The sequence below is a fragment of the Diabrotica undecimpunctata genome, chromosome 4 (genome assembly GCF_040954645.1).
Source record: "Diabrotica undecimpunctata isolate CICGRU chromosome 4, icDiaUnde3, whole genome shotgun sequence".
Lineage (NCBI taxonomy): Eukaryota > Metazoa > Arthropoda > Insecta > Coleoptera > Chrysomelidae > Diabrotica > Diabrotica undecimpunctata.
Window position 1 is genome coordinate 119,575,551 of NC_092806.1, and position 21,452 is coordinate 119,597,002.

Sequence of the window (21,452 nt, forward strand, 5' to 3'; positions counted from 1 at the left end):
AAAGCAACTCATTTTCTTCTTGATGGAATGGAGGGTCTTGAGGTGTTCATTGCGTTTGTTTTGAGATAGCTTGTGAAAATTGGATGTTGAATGAAAATTGGATGTTGAATGAAAATTTTGTGCGTTGTAAGAAAAGTTGGAAGATGAGGGTGTGTTGGTATTAAGTACTGTTGAAGAATTAGAAGGATAATTTTTGTTTTTGAATTTGTTGATGGTATTGAAGCAAGAGTTTCTAATAGAAGTTTTTTGATTTAACGGGACTGAAAGGTTTTGGATAATAATATCTAGCTCAATGGAGAGACTCTGAAGGTCTTTTTCTGAGACCTTACGAGGGATGGAGTATTTGAGACCTAGGTTTAGAAGATGAAGTTCATTTTTGTCGAAGGTAACTGAAGAGAGATTTTTCAATCTTGGGTGAAAAGAAAACTTAGAGAATTTACTGTTGGTGTTACTGTTACTATTTGATGAATTAGGTTTATTTTTGATAAGATTATTTATTTTAGATTTAAGTTTATTGAATTTGGTGAAAGTTACATTGTCCAATCTGTCCTGAACGTCATTCAAAAAATTATTTAAATTGTCAAAGCCCATGAAATCAAGAAGAGAGTCATATGTTATCTTAAGTTTACAATCAATGTAGTTAAGCTTTCCATAATGGTTACAAATCTCCTTTTTCAAAATTTTCCGTTGGAAGGTGTTCTTTAGGTTGACTGGAACATTTCCTGGAGTTTTTATCTTACAAAAAGTAGGGAAGACCTGGTTATTTATACATTGGGAGATGAACCAAATATCCAGCTTCAAAGTACATCTTTTGACAAAGAACAGACAAGAAAGAGTTGGTTTGACAAAGTCCTCGTAGACATACCGTCTCAGGACTCGCAACTAATGTAGAGTCATATGTCGCCCTGTTACCTATCCAACGGTAACTTTAACATCTTAAATGTAAATTAGACATAATGTAGATTAAATCTTATTAAACAATTTTTAAAGGGTTTTTACCCACATATTTAGTGGCTACATCCATGTATTAATTTGACACTGATGATGGAATATTTATTCCGAAAACGTTTTGTCAATGCAACATAGCCCAACTGGGTTTTTTATATACCTTTTATAAAGGATTTTATTCAAAATTTTTAATATATGGTATACAGCCAAATACAGGAACTCTGTTTCCTTGTGCATTTTAAAATATTTTGAGCGCCTATTTAAAAAATCGAATGGTGTAAAATGGTCGATTTTAAAGGAAATTACAACGAGTTAGAATCTAGAATCTAGATTCTAACTTGATGGGAAATTGTCACAAAAACGATCTAAAGGAAGATATCTACACATCAATCGAACCCAATTAAAGCGGCGGAAAGAAAATTGGGTCGAAACTGTATACATAGAAATTGTATAGAAATCAGTTAGGTTAAAATGAGTTAATTGTGTTTATAGTTTTACTAACATTATATATAAGAAATAAAAATTAGCTACTAAAAAGTTACATGATGATTGTAACAATTTTGAATGTTCTAAGAAATTCATGGTAGTAAACTGGCAACGAAACGGTATAATCGCTTTTTTCTTTTATTGCATTTGCCCACAGTATTATATTTAGTGATTACTTAAGATATGACGACAGCAGACGTAGAGAGATTTCTTCATCTTCTTTATTTCATGATTCTGGCTAAAAATGGTTTCTGTCTAAGCACACTAGAGATATTATCTTGATAAGCATATTGACAACTATAATTAAAGAAAACTTAGTGCCTTCAGTTCATGCTATATACTTACTTATTGGTAATCATAACTAAGGAGCAGACTTTCAAATCGCACATTGTCCATATTTTTATATTCTGACTTCGAGGTGGCGTTGGATTCGTCAAAACATCATTTCACGTATATTTTTGGCTTCAAAAATCACCTAGACAAACAAAACGCATTTTGTCCAGTAGCGGGAGACAAACAAATAGCGCTATTTTGCTTTCAATGCTTTTTTTACCATGTAACGACTTTATTTTGTTATCAGACATTGTAGGAATCAACAGTATATGATATTATTAGTGCTTAATAAATTGTTTTTGATTATAATAATAATATTAAAATGAGTGGAGGTGAGCATATTGTGGGTGATTCAAATAGAGGAACGAGAAAAAGAAAATACTACGACAAAAGAACGTAAGGAAGAATTTTCCAAAAGCGCCTATTACAGAAGCATTTTATGCTCAGAAACTGTCTTTTTATGCATTTTTTTTATACATGACTTGAGCAAGAAGCAGGAAGTGGTGTGGTAGAAATAAGTTCCGCGTTGATTGACTTTCTGAAAAAGACTAATTTTAACCCAGATAATAAACATCTAATATTGTTTTCGGATGGACGTGGGCGTCAGATTAAGAATTCCCACATGGTACATGCACTCACCTTGTGGCTTTTGAATAATGCCCCAAAAACTATAAAAACTAGAGATTTTGGTCAAGTTGAGCTAGACTTACTTAAATCTATTCTAAGAAAGCGCAAGTACGCAAGCTGGGCTCTGATTAGACTTTGTATGACATAAAATATGCTGCACTTTCACTCAAAAAAGTTATAGGCAAACAAACCCGAGGCAAACATACTGCTAAAGAAAGTAAAATCTTATATAAAATAGAGATATTGAATAGAAATGATGACTCTTCTAAAAAGTTTTTAAGTTAAATTCAACCACAGAACAAACTAAGTAACATACCCAAACAGCACAGTACGTTTTAAGTACCTACAATTTTGGTACTGTACGTACATGATGTAAAATGTACGTTTTAAGTACGTACACTGCGGTACATACCAGTACGTACAGAAGAGTACGTACTATTACGTCTTAAGTATGTACCATGAGAAAGAATAGCTAAACCTATTTATTATGTTAGGTTATATTAACCTAACCTAATTTGTTTGCTTAGGAATTTTCTACCTCAAGTTTTGATGTGATAATTCATTGCAGGACAGTTTTATTTAGATTTTTTTTACTTATTTTTGGTGTTCGTGCTTATAGTGTGGTTTCCTGTTATCTTATTCAGTCGAGTGTTTTTTAACTTATATAGTCATACTGAAAAATGTATTTGAGGAAGTATATTTAAAACAAAACCATTTGGTAAACTTTAAGATTTATAAGTTTTGCTTGTTTTTGTACTTCAAATATGAATAATAAAGATATATTCACCTATATTTACTTTTATTTACATAAATCATTATAAGTGTGTATAGTATGTACATAATATGTATATATAGTATGTACTAGGTACATACCTTTAGTATGTACTAGGTACGTACCTTCAGTACGTACTAGGTATGTACCATAAATTGGAAAATGTACGTCTTATGTACGTATTAAGTACGTACTTAGTACAGCAAAGTACGTACATTGTACATACTTTATGTCCCATCAGTACGTACTTAGTTTGTCTTATGTACGTACTTGTGCTTATTGGGTAGTACTGCCGCAATTGCAAATGAAGCATGCTGTTAAGAAGAAAAAACTGGATAGCTTATCAAAATTTTTAGTTAGTTTATCAAGCAAGAAATAAGCATTAGATCCAGAGTTAACTTAATTAGATCCAATTTTGAAAGAGCAGTATCGTGAAAATACAATTGAAAAGACCAGACCTGCGATCAATGTGAATATGAAGAAGAATGTTGCTGTCTTCTGCAGGACGACATACATGTCATATGATTTTTTTTACTATATTGCATTCCAAATACGCAAAAATGATTCTGATGAATTCTCAGTCCATAATTTTATTTTAATCATTTAGGGACAATTAAATTACATTTTTTCATTTAAAGACAACCAAATGCAGTTTTATCCAACAATAATTTTTTTTGAACAAACTAATAAAGCTTGATGAAACTTAAGATAAATTAATACTAAAAAAGTACATTTATTCATATTTTGTGTTTTTATTCTAATTTTATTAAAAATTAAGTAGCAGTTTTTCTCACTTCCTGAAAAATGTTAAAACTGGACACAGTGCGATATAAAAGTCTGCTCCTCAACTATTCACGTAACATATGGATAGTAAGACGAGGATTAATTATTTTATATTCAATTGAAGTTCTCTTTATTCATATCCAAAATGACTGTATTTATTAATGTAACCTAAGCAGATCCACCATAAAAAATCTTTTAATACATTAGTATAAGAAGGTACCAGTATTGCAAGTAAACATTTGTTTTAATAAATAACAATATTTATACACGCTTCTCCTTGTACAAATGTGTTTACCACAAACTTTCTTTAATGGGTGGAATATTTTTATACATATATATTGGAAATGACTACATTGTCTTGCACCAATGAGGACCGACATTTTTATATTACGTCACATCAAATTATCTTATTCAGTTTTATTCTAACTTACTACTTTGCCATAACTACATTCTGGTTTTATTTAAATTTATTTGCGGTGTCTTACCTGTGAGACAAATAAGTCCTTTTTATTTATTTATCACTAGATCACCAATCCACATTCACACCTCGACACTCCCGACACACCTAATTTTATTGTTCTAAATCAAATCGTAAACTAATAATTCACGTTTATTGTTAAACGAATACTATGTGAACCATTAAACAGTTACTTTCTCTCTGAATTTCTTTTCGATAATATTTCGTTAGATACTCAAGGACGTAGTTAATAATGGTTTCAAGAAAACTGTCGAATTATTTAATGAGTTTAAAGAATAAATTGAAATTTCCTAAAATGCAGTGCAGTTCTTATTACTTAATATTAATTTTTATTTTAATATAACAAAATTCATTTTTAGAACTTGATTATAAATCCGTAAAAAAAGTTAACAATTCTTGTATATTTATAAGACTATCATAATAATTAAAATGCTTATTATTTATCTGCCCATAAATTCTGCCCATGTCCTATTTCTTTTCCCCCCAAAGATCCACCTGTCTCTATTTGTTTGTATTTATGATCTTTTTGGCTTGTCTTTATATTTTTCTTTATGTTGCTAATTCGTTTTTTTCTTTTCTTCCTAGTTTTCCTTTTCTTAAGGTGAATCATAATTGTGTAGACCGTCGTACTCCGACGCAGACTATTGGTTCTCTAAGTAAATTGTTTTTACCTCTATAAGTATGTTACTGGCCTGGCTGAATTGTGGACTGTTAACAAGTGTGCTAGCTTTGTCGCCATCGCTAAGGCTCCATGGTATAGAAGCTAATAACTCCTGATGCATGTTTTTTTTGTTAGTGTTAAAAAAATATACGTGATAAATGGAAATTCCAAAAGTAAGTTAAACGTTTTAAAAAACAATTTGGCGTAAGTTGTAATAATGAAAATAAATCGAAAAAATTAACTGAAAACATATAATATAACTTGTCAAATTCACATACCTAAAATGCAATTTTAAATATATATTTAGTTTTAACAAGTAAAAACCGGTAAAACAATTTTGGTCTTTGTTTAAACATATTCTAACAGTACATTTACCACACGAAGATACATATTATTAATGAAATAATATAAGTTAAACATTAAACATTAATTAAAGGACAACACATAATTGTTATCTTGCGCAAAAATACAACATTTGCGATCTTTGCTGCTCTTCATTATTTTGGTGTAAAGTAACATTATTTCGAAATGTGTTTTTTACTACATCAAGATGATGTGTATCTCGTGAATACATGTTGATAGAGGTTAATCTTGCGGCTAAAAGATATAAAACTAACAAAGATCGTTGAAAATATTCAGAGCCGCTAAAAACATGCTTCCGTGGGAGCAGTACACAGTGAGACGCGGTACACAGTAAAACAACTAATTTAAATTCAGAAGTTTTCTTACATTTGCTTCGCCAGTCTACTTAAGAAGGGCTACTACATCACAGATGTCACAACTATTGTTAATATGGCGTATAGTGTAAATGCGTTTAACTAAAACGTGTTTTTGATAGTATAAAGTTACATTTAAACCAATATTCAGAGGAATATTTTGCTGAAACTATAAGCAGTTATTGAGTGATCTCAGCTGAATATTGGTGCATTAGGTGTTGTGAACAAGGTACGTTGTTGTTTATAACTTATAACTTGGTAAATTTCAAAATAACGTCCAACAGTACAGAGTCAGACAAGCATTACTGGTACATAGTGGGACTGTCTCACTGTGTATCACAAATAAATATTAATAAAATTACTTGAATATAATAATACCGTTTTTGTTGCAGATGCCTAGAAAACTGAATGTTTCACGCAAAATTGGCAAGACGTCTGCTGAACAGATGTCCAATGCTGTTAATGCTGTCATTGATGGAATATGTTTATTAAAACAAGTCGCACAAAAATTTGATGTCAAATTGCAAACACTTTAGAGATGTGCAGAAGAAAAGAAATAATTCTGAAAATTTACCAATCATTATGCAACCAAATTATTTGGTAAACAAAATTTTTACAGATGAACAGGAAGATAGTCTGTGTACATACATTAAAACTTGCAGTAATATGGCGTACGGCCTAACCACCGTAGCTGTAAGACGGATCGCATTTGATGTAGCTAAAGTAAACAAATTGAAGGTACCAAAATCATGGACAGAACGTAGAATGGCCGGTATCGACTGACTTCGTGCATTTATGAAAAAAAGTTGTGCATACGATAACCTGAGGCATGTAGGCACGCTTAACTTCTTTCAACCGATACAACGTTCAGCTGTTTCTTGATAATCTTCAAAAGATCCTAAACAAATATCCTATTTTAATTGAGAGTTCACGTATTTTTAATCTTGATGAGACTAGCACAAAAAATGTCCACGAACCCAAAAAAGTTGTGACTGAAAAAGGCATTAAACAATAAATAGCTGCCCTAGTGGTAAACATGGTGTACTAGTTACCACTAAGTTGTATAATATCCGCCCTTGGTACATACTGTCCACTAGTTGTGAACTAGTACCTGGGACTAGCTAACCCTTCAGGCTGGATGACAGCAGAACTTTTTTTTACAAGTATTAGAACATTTTATCAAATACAGCAGCAGTTTTAAAGAAAATCCATCGCTGCTAATATTTGATAACCACGAGAGCCACGTCACAGTGGAACCAATCATAAGGGCTCGAGAAGTAGGTGTCCATATTTTGGCATTGCCTCCACATTGTAACAAAAAACTCCAGCCCTTAGATGTGGCTGTCTTGGGCCTTTCAAGGCATATTATAATGCTGCATGTGAGGCTTGGCTACTGAATCATCCAGGAGCGCCCATCACATATATCGTTGAGTTAGTTGGTACAGCATACGATAAAGCTCTCGTACCTCAAAATTTTCGATCAGGCTTTAAAACAGGGATATGTCCCTTCAATCCTAATGTTTAAGAGAGAGCGACTTTCTTGGATCGGCAGTGACAGATCGTCCTATGGAAATTGTAGAAAAGGAGTCCTTCAATAACGTCCTTCCAGGACCATCGGCTTTAAACTCTGTTCCTCTAGACCCAAGTCCTGAAACACCCTCTAGAACTACCAAAGAAAATAAAAATTTCATTTCACCAGAGATATTGCAAGGTTATCCTAAGGCCATGGCAAGAAAAGTTAATAGGAAGTCGAGAGACAAGAAGAAAAGTAGGATCCTCACAAGCACGCCTGAGAAAGATACGATCGAAACAAAACGGAACCAGTTGGTTTCTTCGACAATGAAACAGACAGTTACACGTGTTGTGAATATTGAGAGTTCTTCGGATGAAAGTGAAGCAGTTTTTGATTTGGGAGATAGTGATGATAACGATTCTTGGATAGGATCAGTGGATGATGAAGTATTTGACTGCAATCGTGACCCTGTAGAAGGTGACTATGTTTTAGTGAGATTCAAAGAATCCAAAAATATATGTTACGTGAGACTTGTATCGTGCAACAATTCAGAAGTAGAGGTCAATTATATATATATAATTGCAATTATATATATATAATAAGTATTTTACGAAGTTATATTGACTATTTTTTTTATTTTTAATATCGAACTATGGAATATATCATGTGTCTCACTGTGTACTAGTAACATGTCTCTTTGGACCAGGGATGGTACACACTGAGACCTATGCAAGGTTGTTTTTAAAGTTACATAACTTTTTTGAATTAGAACTACAGGCCTTTATATTTGTGGAAGTGATACATAAAATACCAAAAATCATTATGGCTGAAGCTGTCAGTTCTTATCGATGATTAAAAAAATTATATCGCCAATAATTTATTTTTTGTCTCACTGTGTACCACCTTCTTAACCTAACCTAACCTAACTTTTTTTTGGAATGAGGTGGAAAGGATCGAAACCGACTAGGGAAGGTGTCTTGTAGAAGGTCTTAGGGCTTGTCCTACGATGTATACCTAATAACACCTAGGGGAGGGTCTGATTCCTTTTCGGAAGGAAAATGAGAAAGGGGTTCGAAAAACTGATGTTATTATAGAATGAAGAAAAAGAGGAAGATGAAACAAAGAGAAAAGTCTGCATCCTTAGTGTCTCTGGTTACCTGTCGATATGGAAGCTGGTTCCTACCGGAACAAGATTAGGACAAATTAGTTTTCCACTGTAGTTTTCACACTAAAGGAGTTCTTATCACTAAATAATTTTTATTATTTATCATAATTATATGGTAAATTAAAATTTTACCTAACTTATCCTAACCTAACATAACCTAAACGTAACACATAATCTAACCCAACATATTATGTTTTATTGCAGATAATGTGTATCAACGGAACAGCTTAAAGGATGTATGAAATGGAAAAATACGCTGTTTTCAAAGAAATTCATCCCAAAGAAATGATCGTTGACCAAATCATTCCAATTATCGGCGTCTTAATCTGAGAGTATGAAAGAATGATAGAAGACCGAGAAACATAGAAATGCATCGGACAAATTAGTTCATATTATTATGACATTATCATAATAAATAAATTATACTAATAACAAAGACAATGATACAAAGATTAAGGCGAGGAGAAATATTGAGGCCATTCTAAAATATTTCTAGAATTAGGATAAGTTTGAAATTATATACGTTAGCTATTGAAATAAAAGAAAGTCAATATGTTTGTCCAATCACGTATGTAATGTTTAGGCATAGATAAAATGGCCTCGTAAAATTTTGTCGTAAATCTTAGATAATATCCTAAAAATTTTTTAATATTTTTAATGTAAAATGTTGGTGTCATCGGTAATAAGTTTCATAATAATCATAAACTAAATTAGTTTATTGAATAAAATTTAAAGTATTACTTGGAATTTTATATTACAATATATTTCAAAATCAATTAGTAACAAATATAATTAATTATATAAAAAACATAAGACTAGACAGTATTTTTTACGTTGGACTGATATTTACACCTGAATTTTATTGTTTTATTCTTTCTTAGACGGTTTTCCTTTTGGTTTCGAGTTGGAGAGTGATGTTACAGTTGATATTATGAACTGCACGGGATTAAAGCCCTAAAAAATAATATAAGAATGTTACACACAATATACCCATTATTGTTTGTAAAAAAAATTTTATTATAAAAATGTACGCAAAATAATAAAATAAATTTCTACGATGCCTGTCCCCTTTCCCTTCCCCTACCCCGAATTATTCCCCTTCCCAAACTATTTTTTTAAACCACCAAAGTCAAGTTAATACATTTTGGGTAAATAGAATAATACACCTGCAAAATTACATTTACCCATAAGTTTCTAATTTAGGTCAATATCAATTGCTTTCGTTCAATATACCGGAGAACTTGTAAGAATAAACTGTGATGTGAAGTTACTAAAATTAAAAAATTGATAGAAAAAAATGGAAAAAATGAGTGCGTAAATTTCAAAATTTTGGGAGTAAATGAAATGGCCTAAATCGAGGCATTGTGATGTCGAAGAAGATTAAATATACTACTAAGGTTACTTTGACAAGTATAAATATGGAGTGGGAGTTATAGTACACAAATCAACTGCACAAAATGTCTCGAATTTTATGCCAGTCAATGAAAGAAATCCGTTTGTCCAAATAAAAGCAATTCCAGTAAATGTCAACATAGTACAGTTATGCATGCTGTACGTAATGCATAATTTTCACATTCAAGTTATCGACCTTATTAAATAATCTCCAAAAAAGAACTAATTACAATAATGATAATTAAATTGCAAAATTGCGAAGAGAAATATCGGGAAACCAAATTGGAACCCATGGGCATGGAGAAAAAAATATGAACGGCGAAAAACTGTACTGTACAATTGCAGAAGCAAACGAGGTGGCTATATTAAATACATTGTTCGAACTACCTCCATGCAGATTATATACCTGGAAATCACAAAATTCGATAAAGATCGTACTATTAAACGAAATTAAATTAATTATATTATGGTCTGATAAAGATATACAAATACCTGTAAAACAACCAAAACTAATTAAAGAGTGTCTATAAATTTTGATTAGAGTTTTCCAGTAACAGAATTTAGACTGCAATGGAAGAAATTAAAAACAAAACAGAACTACTCACAATAGAAAATTGTTTAATTATCCAGAGATAAAAACTCAAATTATGGATAGGCTCAGTAACGTTTTACTTGATGTAAAAACACACAGGAGCTTTAAATAATTTTATATGTCCAGTAATCATTATCATCATCGTCATAAACCTGTATGAGTCCACTGCTGGACATAGGTCTCACTTAGCTCTTCCCATCTGTCTCTGTCTTGTGCGACTTGCATACAGTTATTGCTAACACTCGTCAGGTCATCAGTCCATCTAGTTGGTGGACGTCTTCTGCCCCGTATTGCTTCTCGTCTTGGTCACCACTCTAAAATACGTTTTGTACATCGGTTGTCAGTTTAAGATAATTATTTATTTTCATGGTAGCCATTAACACTTTGGTAGCGCAGTGGTAAAAGTATTATCTTGACCATCATCGACATGTACGCATCCTCTGCTCTGGACGTAGGTCTCTCTAAGATCTTCCCATCTGTCTCTGTCTTGTGCGGCTTGCATTTAGTTACTGTTAACATGACAGGTCGTCAGTTCATCTGGTTTTTAGGCGTTCTCTGATCTAAAGTGCTTCTTGTCTTACCCAATTTCATTTTAGCAACGTGATTTTTTCGATAGTGTCTGTTGTTTTTGTTTTACGAAGTATTTCTTCATTTGGGATTCGGTCTCTTAGAGGGACACCCAACATCTGGGGCTCCATAGCACTCTGAGTTACGCTAATCTTGTTCACTAACTTTTTTGTGATTGTGATGTTTTCGTTTCATAAGTGAGTACAGGTAACATACACTGGTCAAAAATATTTCTTTTGAAGTATATGGGTAGGTAGGTATTTAGATACATAGCTGAATTTACCAAACTCCGCCCCAGCTAATTCTATGAGACGTGGTTGCTTACAGGTCTGGTTATCTCTGCCCAACCGAATTTCATGTTCTAAATACTTATAAGATACGGTCTGCTTAATATCCCTTTCATCAACAGCAATAGTAAGATTTAGCACTAGATTAGTCATTATTTGCGTCTTGTTCATATTAATCTTTAGTGCGACCTCCAAAAAAGCGTGATATAATTTTCCAACATGAATATTGCTCCATTCATACGACGATTCATAATATACTCGTTTATATATGCCTTTTTACAAGCATGTTCTAAAAGTTTTGTGGATTGCTTTGGAGAGACGGTGTTTCCTTGCCGTACTCCTTGCTGTATACAGAATGTATTTGTTTCTTGTTACGTCAGTCTTACGCTAGCCCTGGCATTTTGGTAGATATATTTGATCATTTTAATGTAGCGATAGTCTATTCAGCATTCTGTCAATGCGTTTCTGTTTTCTTGATATCGAATGCTTTCGCGTACTCTACGAATAGCAGTGTCAATGGTTTGTTGTATTCTGCAGACTTCTCTATTATGTTGTTTATCAATAGTAAGTGTTTGTTAGTGCTGTATTCGATCTAAGTCCAGCTTGTTCTTTGGGCTCATTGAAGTCTAATTTAGACTCTATTCTTTTTTGGATGATTTTTGTGAAAATTTTATATATGCGTGATGGTAAAACACAAAATGATAGGACGGCAGTATTTTTGGATTTGTTATATCTCCTTTCTTGTGTAAAAAAAACAATGACTGCATTGTTTCATTAAGAAGGGGAATGTTTTTTATAATAGATGCTACATTCGGTGAAAAGTATGGCACTGGATAATTTTATTTTCACCTAGTTTGATCGCCTTGATCACTTCTTCGTCATCGCCAGGGAATTTGTTATTTTTGTATTTCTAAAAGTGTCGTTTTTGTTTCTTAGAAGTTAAAAGCATATTTTTTAAGTCATTAAAATGGCAAATCGCCAGGCCCAGCAACATTTCAGCAGACTTCATTAAAAAAGGAAAAAACAAACTTTATGAACGTCTATTAAAACTGTCTTAGTAAGAACAAAGTTCCGCAAGACTGGAAATTGTCACATCCATCAACCGTTCATAAAAAAGGAAGCAAAGAAGATTGTTCGAGACTACTGAGGAATTGTAGCATCAAGTATGATTAGTAGAATATATGGTAAATTTTGAAAAAATCTTAATTATGTAGCAGAATATTAAGAATATTGAAAACAGGAAGCAGAAAGATTTTCTATCAATAAACTTTTTTACTACTACGCAAACACTGAAAAAGAAAAGGCATTTGTAGTGGAAAGTCCTAGAAAGTACGATCATAAGTGTTACGCTAATAAATGTTGTGAAAGAGTTATACAGAAACACCATTATAAAATTGAAGAGACACCATGGTTTGTCCAATCGGTTTAAGGTAGATAAAGGTCTTAAAAAACTAAATCAATAGGGATATTGTCTCCCACCGACCCCGTTTAAAATATATTTGGAATATGCCTTAAGACTCGTAACTGAAAGTGTAAAAATATGGGAATCCCATCAACAACAAAAAATACTATATACACTATGTTTTTCGGATGATTAAGTGGTGTTAACCCAAGAATATAAGGACCTAAAATATATGACTCACAAACTAGTCAAAGAATACAAAAAAATGGCACCTTGAGGTAAATATGAACAAAACTCAATATATGTGAATAAGGGGAGAAAAAAATATCTGATATTTAGTCGTGGAGATATACAATATACAGGGATGAGTGCCTTAAGAACCGGCAAAATAACGCAAAAGATAGAAAACATAATACGTTGTGAAATAAAAAGGGATGCGATAGAAGATGCGTGAGAGAAGAGATACGAGTAGTAGAGGTGAGAAATTATCGATATAAACCTATAATTTACTTTACATTACATTAGATCTATCGAAAGTTTCCCACCTTTAGACGTTAGCTTATGAGCTGGGTGACTTCAGTCATAGTAATACGTATCATGTAATGTAAGTAAAAACAGTTCAAGTACGAGTATGTTTTTATCAAAAATTAAAGTATTGATCAATAATAAACTGTGATTTGAGACGTCGCATACACTCTTCTCAATACAGAATTATCATAGCTTGTTATTCTGTATTTATCAAATTACTACTAATTAAACTGTTTACTTACATTTGCTTTATTGCCTTCAATCAGTTTTTACTTTATGCGAAATTTAAAAAATGTAAATGATCGACGTCATACTTGTAATATTATGACTGAAGTCAACTGCTCATAAGCTAACGTCTAAAGGTGGGAAACTATCGATAGTCCTAATGTAATGTAATGTAAATTAGAGGTTTCTATCGATAATTTCCCACCTCTACTACTTTCATCTCTTTTTATTTCACAACGTATTATGTTTTCTATCTTTTGCGTTATTTTGCCGGTTCTTAAGGCACTCATCACTGTATAAACAAACGTACAAATATTTAGGTATGAAACTGACAGATAATGAGACCCTGGATGTAGCAATAAAGACAGAAATATGCAAGAAAGAAAACCAATAAAAATGATAAATGGAATAAAAAATGATCTTACAGAAGAAGCGACTTTTAATAATTTCATCACTAAAAAATTGTAAAAACTGCTAACAGCGTATTTTATGTTGTACAGTTGTTCTCCATTTATAAGTATTTTGTAAAGTTTTGTCAGTTAACACTAGGCTCATAATATGCTGAATATTATGTATATCGAATATTAATGGGAAAATTATACATTTTTTCTATAAATTTTTTTTCGCATTGGGTTTTCAGGTATTGTTATGAAAGTGAATCTAAGCCACTGTTGGGATACTTTTCCACTTTGGTATATATTGTTGAAGATCAAGGTAAGTCTTTTTAATACAGCAGTTATGTATTTCAAATATTTCACGAGAATACTGAAAATTGAGACTAACACTAAATACAAAAACAACTGAGTACATGGTAGTGGGTGAAGTTGAATCAATAGAAGATAGGTTCAATAAAAATTGTTTGAAGACACATTGAACACAGATAATCGTATGTGTAGATATATAGCTGTTATTCTTCTTCTTGATGTGCCTATCCGTTACGAATGTTAGCAATCATCATGGCAATCTTTATCTTATCTGCAGCATTGAGGAAAAGCTGCACAGATGTTGTATTGAACCAGATTCTGAGGTTCTTTAACCAAGATGTTCTTCCTCTTCCTGGACCTCGTTTTCCAAATATTTGTCCTTGCAGGATGGCTTGAAGGAGAGCATATCTGGATTCATTAGAGCTGATATAACATTAGAAAAACAAATATTTGTCAACTGCGTAACAAGCACCATAATTATTTTTAGAATAATACATTCTTGTCCGGTCTTGTCTTATAGACCGTGGTTTAAAATTATATTTTACCGTTTCGTCTGCTACTGCAGCATACATCATAGACGATGTGGAAGTCAGCTAATCTCTGACTAAGTTCGCAATCAAACGTAATCAGACAAAAAACATCAGGAAACTATAAATTTAAATCATAATAATACTGCTCATAAAGGCCTATAGATAATTTTTCACTACGATTGTACCTTAAATCCTAATACTGATTAATTCAGTTATAGTTTGACATCACTTTCCCTCTACGTACAATACAAGCCTAATGCATTTAAAATGTATGTTTTTTATTTACTCATTCGCACTTAAAAATGTAATTTAAAAAAAAATTGTAAATGTTTGTTTTTTAATTATCTGTCTTACAAATTAAATAGCAGTTTCCGCAGTAGACTTTAAAATAATTACTTACTCCTCCTCCACTAGCTCCAAAGATAGTTTTAACGAAACCTCCGAGAAATCCACCAATGTCAAGACCACCAGGTTTGACTCCAAACTTTCCTCCCTTATCGTCATCGCTCGGCTATAAATAAAACGTAAAATAAACTTCATTTGTTGATAATGATTCAAATAATAAATTATGAAAATACTGCAAATAAGAAAGTTAATGTGATTTGTTGGAAATAATACGATTAATTCGTCATGTTGGTGTTTAACAAAGACATTATTTTTTTATACGAACCTGAACGCTCAAGGCTGGCAAAATACCTGATAATAGTTTTGCGGTTAGAACGCCAACACCTTTCTAAAATAAAAAAATAAATTATTAAACTAATAATTGTAGAATTTTTATATGAAAACATTACTAAAGATAGAACATATTGTTTATTAAAAAAAAGTAATAAAAATTAAAGAAATTTTATTATCATAAATTAAAGAAATTTATCTGCAATGCAAAAAAATAAAACATTTTTATTTACAGCTGTATACAGTTACCAAGTCACAAGATAAAGGATCAGTATTTCAAGGGATCATTTTATAATACTTCAATACCTTCAAATGATCAAACAAGTTTACCAATTAGTACGTATTTGTCAGCTCCAAATAAAAACAGTTATTGAGAGTGTAGTTAATAATTAAAATTTTTTTAATTTCTTAATATAAGTATATAAGATTGCGATCACTTCCATCCTATAAGTACTCTTTAAAATTATATAAAACAGAGTCATTTCACAGGAATTTATTGTATTTATTATAAGTTGGCTTGATATTATAAAAACTAACAAGTTTATTTGTTATCTATAATGACATGACAAAATCGCCTGTTCTAAAACAGGTCCGATCCGTATTTCAGATCTAACTTTATTTTAAAGTATAAAGAAAATATGTTAAAACCAACTGCCGGGACTTCTGACTACCGAAGCTCTCAAAATGAAAACAATACCAAAACTTATTCTTCTGCTGTGATTGAACAACAATTCCCTATCAAAGATCAAGCTATTATATTCCCAGCCATTGAAAATCTAAAACTTCAAGATTACCTGATTCCACTAGGAATGTTGATCGAGCCCAAAATATCCTATATATTCCTCACGGCTTTCTAACAACAGAGTATGTATGTACCTTGCAAACAAAAACGTTGAACATTTCATGAATAATTATGGTGGATCTATAAAAATTAATAACTAACAAGTTCAAGCACGCAAACTAGTCACTCTAGCAGAAAGACTAATTCTGTCAAACGTTTGTCCCACTATTACGCATGCTATACTAACTCAAGAAATTGAAAAATTGGGCCTTAAAACCATGTCTCCTATGTCATTTCTCAAGATAAGTGTCGATTTATCGGAATTCAGCCACGTTTATAGTTTTAGATGACAAATTTTTATCACACCACCGCTTGCCTCAATACCTGAATCCATATAAATTAACCATGATAACACCAACTATAGGAATTTTTTGTCACGAGATTCCTTGGTATGTTTTTCATGTAAAAGGTAAGGCCATACTGCAGTAAACTGCAAAACAACCCAAGAATCAGTTTCTGACAATTCAAACCTAAACCCCCACTTCCAAACATCTTCTCAATCTGCACCTCTTCAAATTCTTCCAACTAACCCTTCAAAGACTCCGACCGCACAACTAATCATTAATATATAGTCTACACAAAATAGCTCAAAACGTAGTTTGGAAGAAATAGTTACACCTCCTCCAGCACAAGACGCTAATTCAGAAAATCCAACTCTAGACCTGTTTGTTAAACCAAATGATGCTCCATGCAAAAAACCAAAAACAAGTAAGAAAAGACTTTAACTCACATACTTATGAAACCGGCCAAGGCATTCGTCTCAGAGCAAAATCCTCCATTTATTCTTGATTTTAATCAAATATCCGATTTATTCAAAAATGTTTATGGTACACAGGATCCAGTTAGCGTCATAAAAAACTACACTAACGATTTAGAAGCTTTAGTGAAAATGCTAACAGCAATATATCCTTATTTCAAACAAAGATCCATTAAAACTAGATGTACAAAAATAAGAAAGAAACTACTGATACGTTTACAGATGACTTACTCGGATATTGAGGCATCAGAGACTAAAAGTGAGTTATCTCAGGGACCGAGTCATTAACTTCTGTAACAATTCCAAGTTTCAGTTTTTATTTATTATACACGGCCTTCTCTTCAATTATGCAGTGGAACATTACCGGTTCTTACAATATCCTTCCGATGCTCCAAATAATTCTGGCCAGATACAATCCAGATAAAATTTGTCTTGTCTTGTCTGTCTAAAGGAAACTAATTTCAAAAATAAAAAAATACAAGCTTTAAAACAATTTAAAAATGACTGCAAAAATCGAACTCGCCAAGAAAAAGCCAGTGGCGGAGTAGCTATCTTTGTAAAAAAATCAATTGAAACCACAGTAATTTCTCTTCAAACTAATCTAGAAGCAATTTGCATTTAACTTAATTCAAGTCCAAATATCTACGTTTGTAACTTATACCTACCTTCATCAATACAAGTAGACTCTGAAGTATTAACTGAACTCTTACAACAAATTCCCCAATTCAGACTTATTTTGGGCGAGTTTAATGCCCACAACTTTTTATGGGGCTCTTTTACTATAAATACTAGGGGAAGAATGCAGGAAGAGATATTTAAACAGTCCAACCTTTCAGTCGTAAACGACGGCAGGTCCGTTGGTGGACTAATTCATAATAGCTCTGTTCAAAAACATCGCGTCAGAAATGGATCAAGAGTGCCAAGATTAATTAAAATCAATAAAATATTACTTAACTACTACGGTCATTTCTATTCGCATGTGTCAGAAATTTTTTAAAGATACTTTTCAAGTAAGTGAGGGGCGTATCTATAAACTGTCTTGTAGTACGAGGCCAGCTTCTTGCATACACAAAAAGAGGTCACAAAGAACCAACCAATAAAATGGATGTCACGAAAATCAAGAAACACATCAAGTCATTTCCTTGCTATAAGAGCCATTATACACTTTGTTGTGCTCCAGATAGAAAATATTTAAATCCAGATTTAAATATTAGAAAGATATCAACTTTATCAAGAGAAATGCGGAAAGAAAGGTTCAGAACCAGTCAAGGAAAAAATGTACTATCATGTTTTCTTCTCAATCTAATTCTAATCTTCACTTCAAACCTTCATCTAAAGATACCTGTCAGTTATGCGATTCTTTGCAAAATACAGTCAGATTTGGTAATAACCACGAAGATATACAGAAAGCAAAAACCGCTAAATAAATTCATATCAGAAAGGCAAAACTAGTGAGAAATTTGCATAACAAAGAACAATTTAGCTCATGAAAACATTTATTTTATTACATTCGATCTACAAAAAGCTTTGCCTTCTCCCAAACTAAGCACGTCTATTGCTTAATATAAGATAAAGTTATATGTTTAAGATTTGGAAATTCATAGTTTCAACGACAACAAGGGATACATGTTTATATGGGACGAAATAGAGGGATGTCGAGGTTCACAAGAAGTTGCCTCCTGCCTGACAAAACATTTAAAAATGGATGCAGGAAATTGTAATAATATTATTTTATATTCTAAGTATCCACGAAAAAGTCAACAACAGAGGAAGAAATTACACAAAGATTAGGACAAACAAAAACAGCAATCCGACAACTTAACTCAGTATGGTGGGATAGACACCTAAATATAAAGACAAAAACACAGATTTATAAAACATTAGTGCAAAGTATTATGACATATGGGGCTTAAAATTGGATCATAAACAAGAAAAACAGCAGTAAGATAGTAGCAACAGAGATGGAATGCCTGCAAAGATGCTGCAAAGTAACAAGAATGGATAGGAGAAGTAATGACGAAACAAAGCAAAGAACATCAGTAGAAACAGATATACTAACATACATAGAGCAAAAAAGACTAAAGTGATATGGACATGTAAAAAGAACTAGCGACAGCAGATGGATAAAGAGAATAACCGAATGGAGCCCCATAGGAAGGAGGAAAAGAGGACGACCCCGAAAATCCTGGAGGAACGAAGTAGACGACGCCATAATTAAGAGATGCCTCAACGATGGAGAATGGGACAACAGAGAGAGATGGAAACGGTGTAGAATCCCTGAATATATATATATATATATATATATATATATATATATATATATATATTATATACTAACTATCACTGCTCAGACTCGTACAAGACCCTGAAATAAACGCTACTTTAATCGACTATTTCGCTACTTCAGTCCTTAAGATTGGATCAATTTAGTTTCCACTGCTAAGAAAACTAATCCATGTCAAATAATTGAAATGAAAAGTGAAGAATTCCAGGAATGTTGGAAAACAGCATCATTAATGGAAAAATCGATAATACAGGGAGAAAAGTTAACTGGTTGAACATAAAATGGCTCAAATAACTATTCCAAAATGAAACCGTAATCTATTTTCTATAGAGAAACACTACAAGAAGATTTTCCATTTTACGAGATCAACATTGCAAAAAAGTTCGAGTAGGGAAGACCACCTAAGTTCTTTAATATTGTTCAGGATCAACTCTTCCCAAATCGTAGACCTGTCAAAGACTTAAAAAAGAACCACATGTTTGATTTGCTTCCTTACATTTCACCGCACTACCACAACTTTTATAAAGATTTGCTAGTAATAGAAAGGGCTAAACCTCGAGCTTCAACTTCAGTGATCGGCTAACTTGAGTCTAATAATGACAGTGACAATTCGGATAATTACATAGATTAACTGCTTTCATGTTATTTTATTTTTTAGTTCAGTAGGCACTTAGCATAAGTTATTTTTCCTTCTTTATATGTATCAAAAAAGAAAAACGCTTTTTTTTTCATCAATTTTTATTATATTTAAGTTTATCGATATGTTACCTTTCAATAAAAAATATTATTAGAACTTATATGGGAGTCTTTATTTTATTACAACTAGTTTTAAAACAAAGTCAATTTTCTCAGTTTTTATATTTAGTGACTTACACTGATTGGTTTCTGAGCCCTCCATTTATTAGGTTTCATCCCAGACAAAACTTTTCTTTCCACTTCACCTCTTGAATGCACGTAATTTCTACTTTCCTTCTTTTAAGCGAATCTACCAACATCATACTCTTACTTGTAGAACTTCTAACACTCTATCCAAGACCTTATAATTTTTCTAACCTGTATTGGTGTTTCTCCTGAAATATTCCTTAACTGGAAGGAAATCCGAACGAAGGCTCAGGCGAACAGTATTTTTAACGTTACATCAACGATTCTTTAGATAAACATTTACACATTCAAGTTTAATATTTACACGAAATGTTGTATTGTTGTATTGTATTGTTCATGAATTTATTTCTGACTAAGAACGATTAGTTGTTCTTGATTTATTATTATATAAAGATTTATTTCTTACTTCTTGATTTGTCTTTTATTGTTTCAATTATATTTTTATTCTAAAAGAGCTAGAACGAATGTCTATCTGCTTCTGCTATCTGCTATCTGGATATGGTCTGCTTTTCGACAGATCCCGCCTGGACTATTTCTTCATGGTTTTTAAATTAAAATAAATGGCTATAAGCGGCAAATAATAATATTAATAATTAGCATTAAGTACTTAAATTTTAAATATAATAATAGATAACTCATATCCTATTAAACAGCAATCTATAAGAATTTAAGGATATCCTGAATATTCACAGGAACCAATTGTCAAAATTAAGTGTAATTTCAATCAAGATATGAATCCGTTTAAAAAATGTGACTTGAGCAATGCTAATAGTTTAGTTAATTTAGTTAACACATAAATATGCAAATATATGTAATCTAATAAGTCTGATTTCTAAATTTATATTAATATATCGTTAAACACATAATAGTCTGCAAAGGGGAAAGGTGGTTTTTATATAAAAATTTCGTAAGGAAATTTCCTAATATGGTAACGTAAACTGATAAGTATTTCACACCAAATATATTATAAAAAAACGAATTGCTGTGATTTATGAACCATCAATGATTATCATATCAATATGCGGAGATGGTGCGTTTCTCATCAAAATCAATTATGCATAATTTTGACATATTTATTAAAAATATTTAATTATAATATGGTTATATATTATATATGACTATAAATAAATGATAGCCCGATAATATATCAATATATGAACGATATATATATATATATATATATATATATGTATATATATATATATATATATATATATATATATATATATATATATATATTACTAAAATAAAAATAAAAATTAATATTAAACTCATCAGTCTTCCGGATTGAACCGCGTTGATTT

The 21,452-nt window shown here is 31.8% G+C and overlaps 2 protein-coding genes across 3 annotated transcripts in view; both read right to left on the reverse strand.

Moving 5' to 3' along the window:
• The window catches only part of LOC140439921 (uncharacterized), a 116,500-nt gene extending 111,875 nt beyond the window's left edge, over positions 1–4,625 (reverse strand). Inside the window, exon 1 of one of the 2 annotated variants that reach the window (XM_072530094.1) lies at positions 4,435–4,619. The gene's annotated coding sequence lies outside the window, so the exon portion shown is untranslated. Of the gene's footprint in view, positions 1–4,434 lie in introns of both variants that reach the window. The other variant, XM_072530092.1, reaches the window with a different exon arrangement.
• Positions 4,626–9,229: 4,604 nt separating this feature from the next.
• LOC140438927 (uncharacterized) overlaps positions 9,230–21,452 on the reverse strand; it is a 54,998-nt gene continuing 42,775 nt past the window's right edge. Inside the window, exons 11-13 of the mRNA XM_072528562.1 lie at positions 15,380–15,442; positions 15,110–15,220; positions 9,230–9,436 (exon numbers count right to left, since the gene is read on the reverse strand). Coding sequence (XP_072384663.1) covers positions 9,350–9,436; positions 15,110–15,220; positions 15,380–15,442 — 261 coding nt within the window. The 3' untranslated portion in view covers positions 9,230–9,349. The remainder of the gene's footprint in view (positions 9,437–15,109; positions 15,221–15,379; positions 15,443–21,452) is intronic.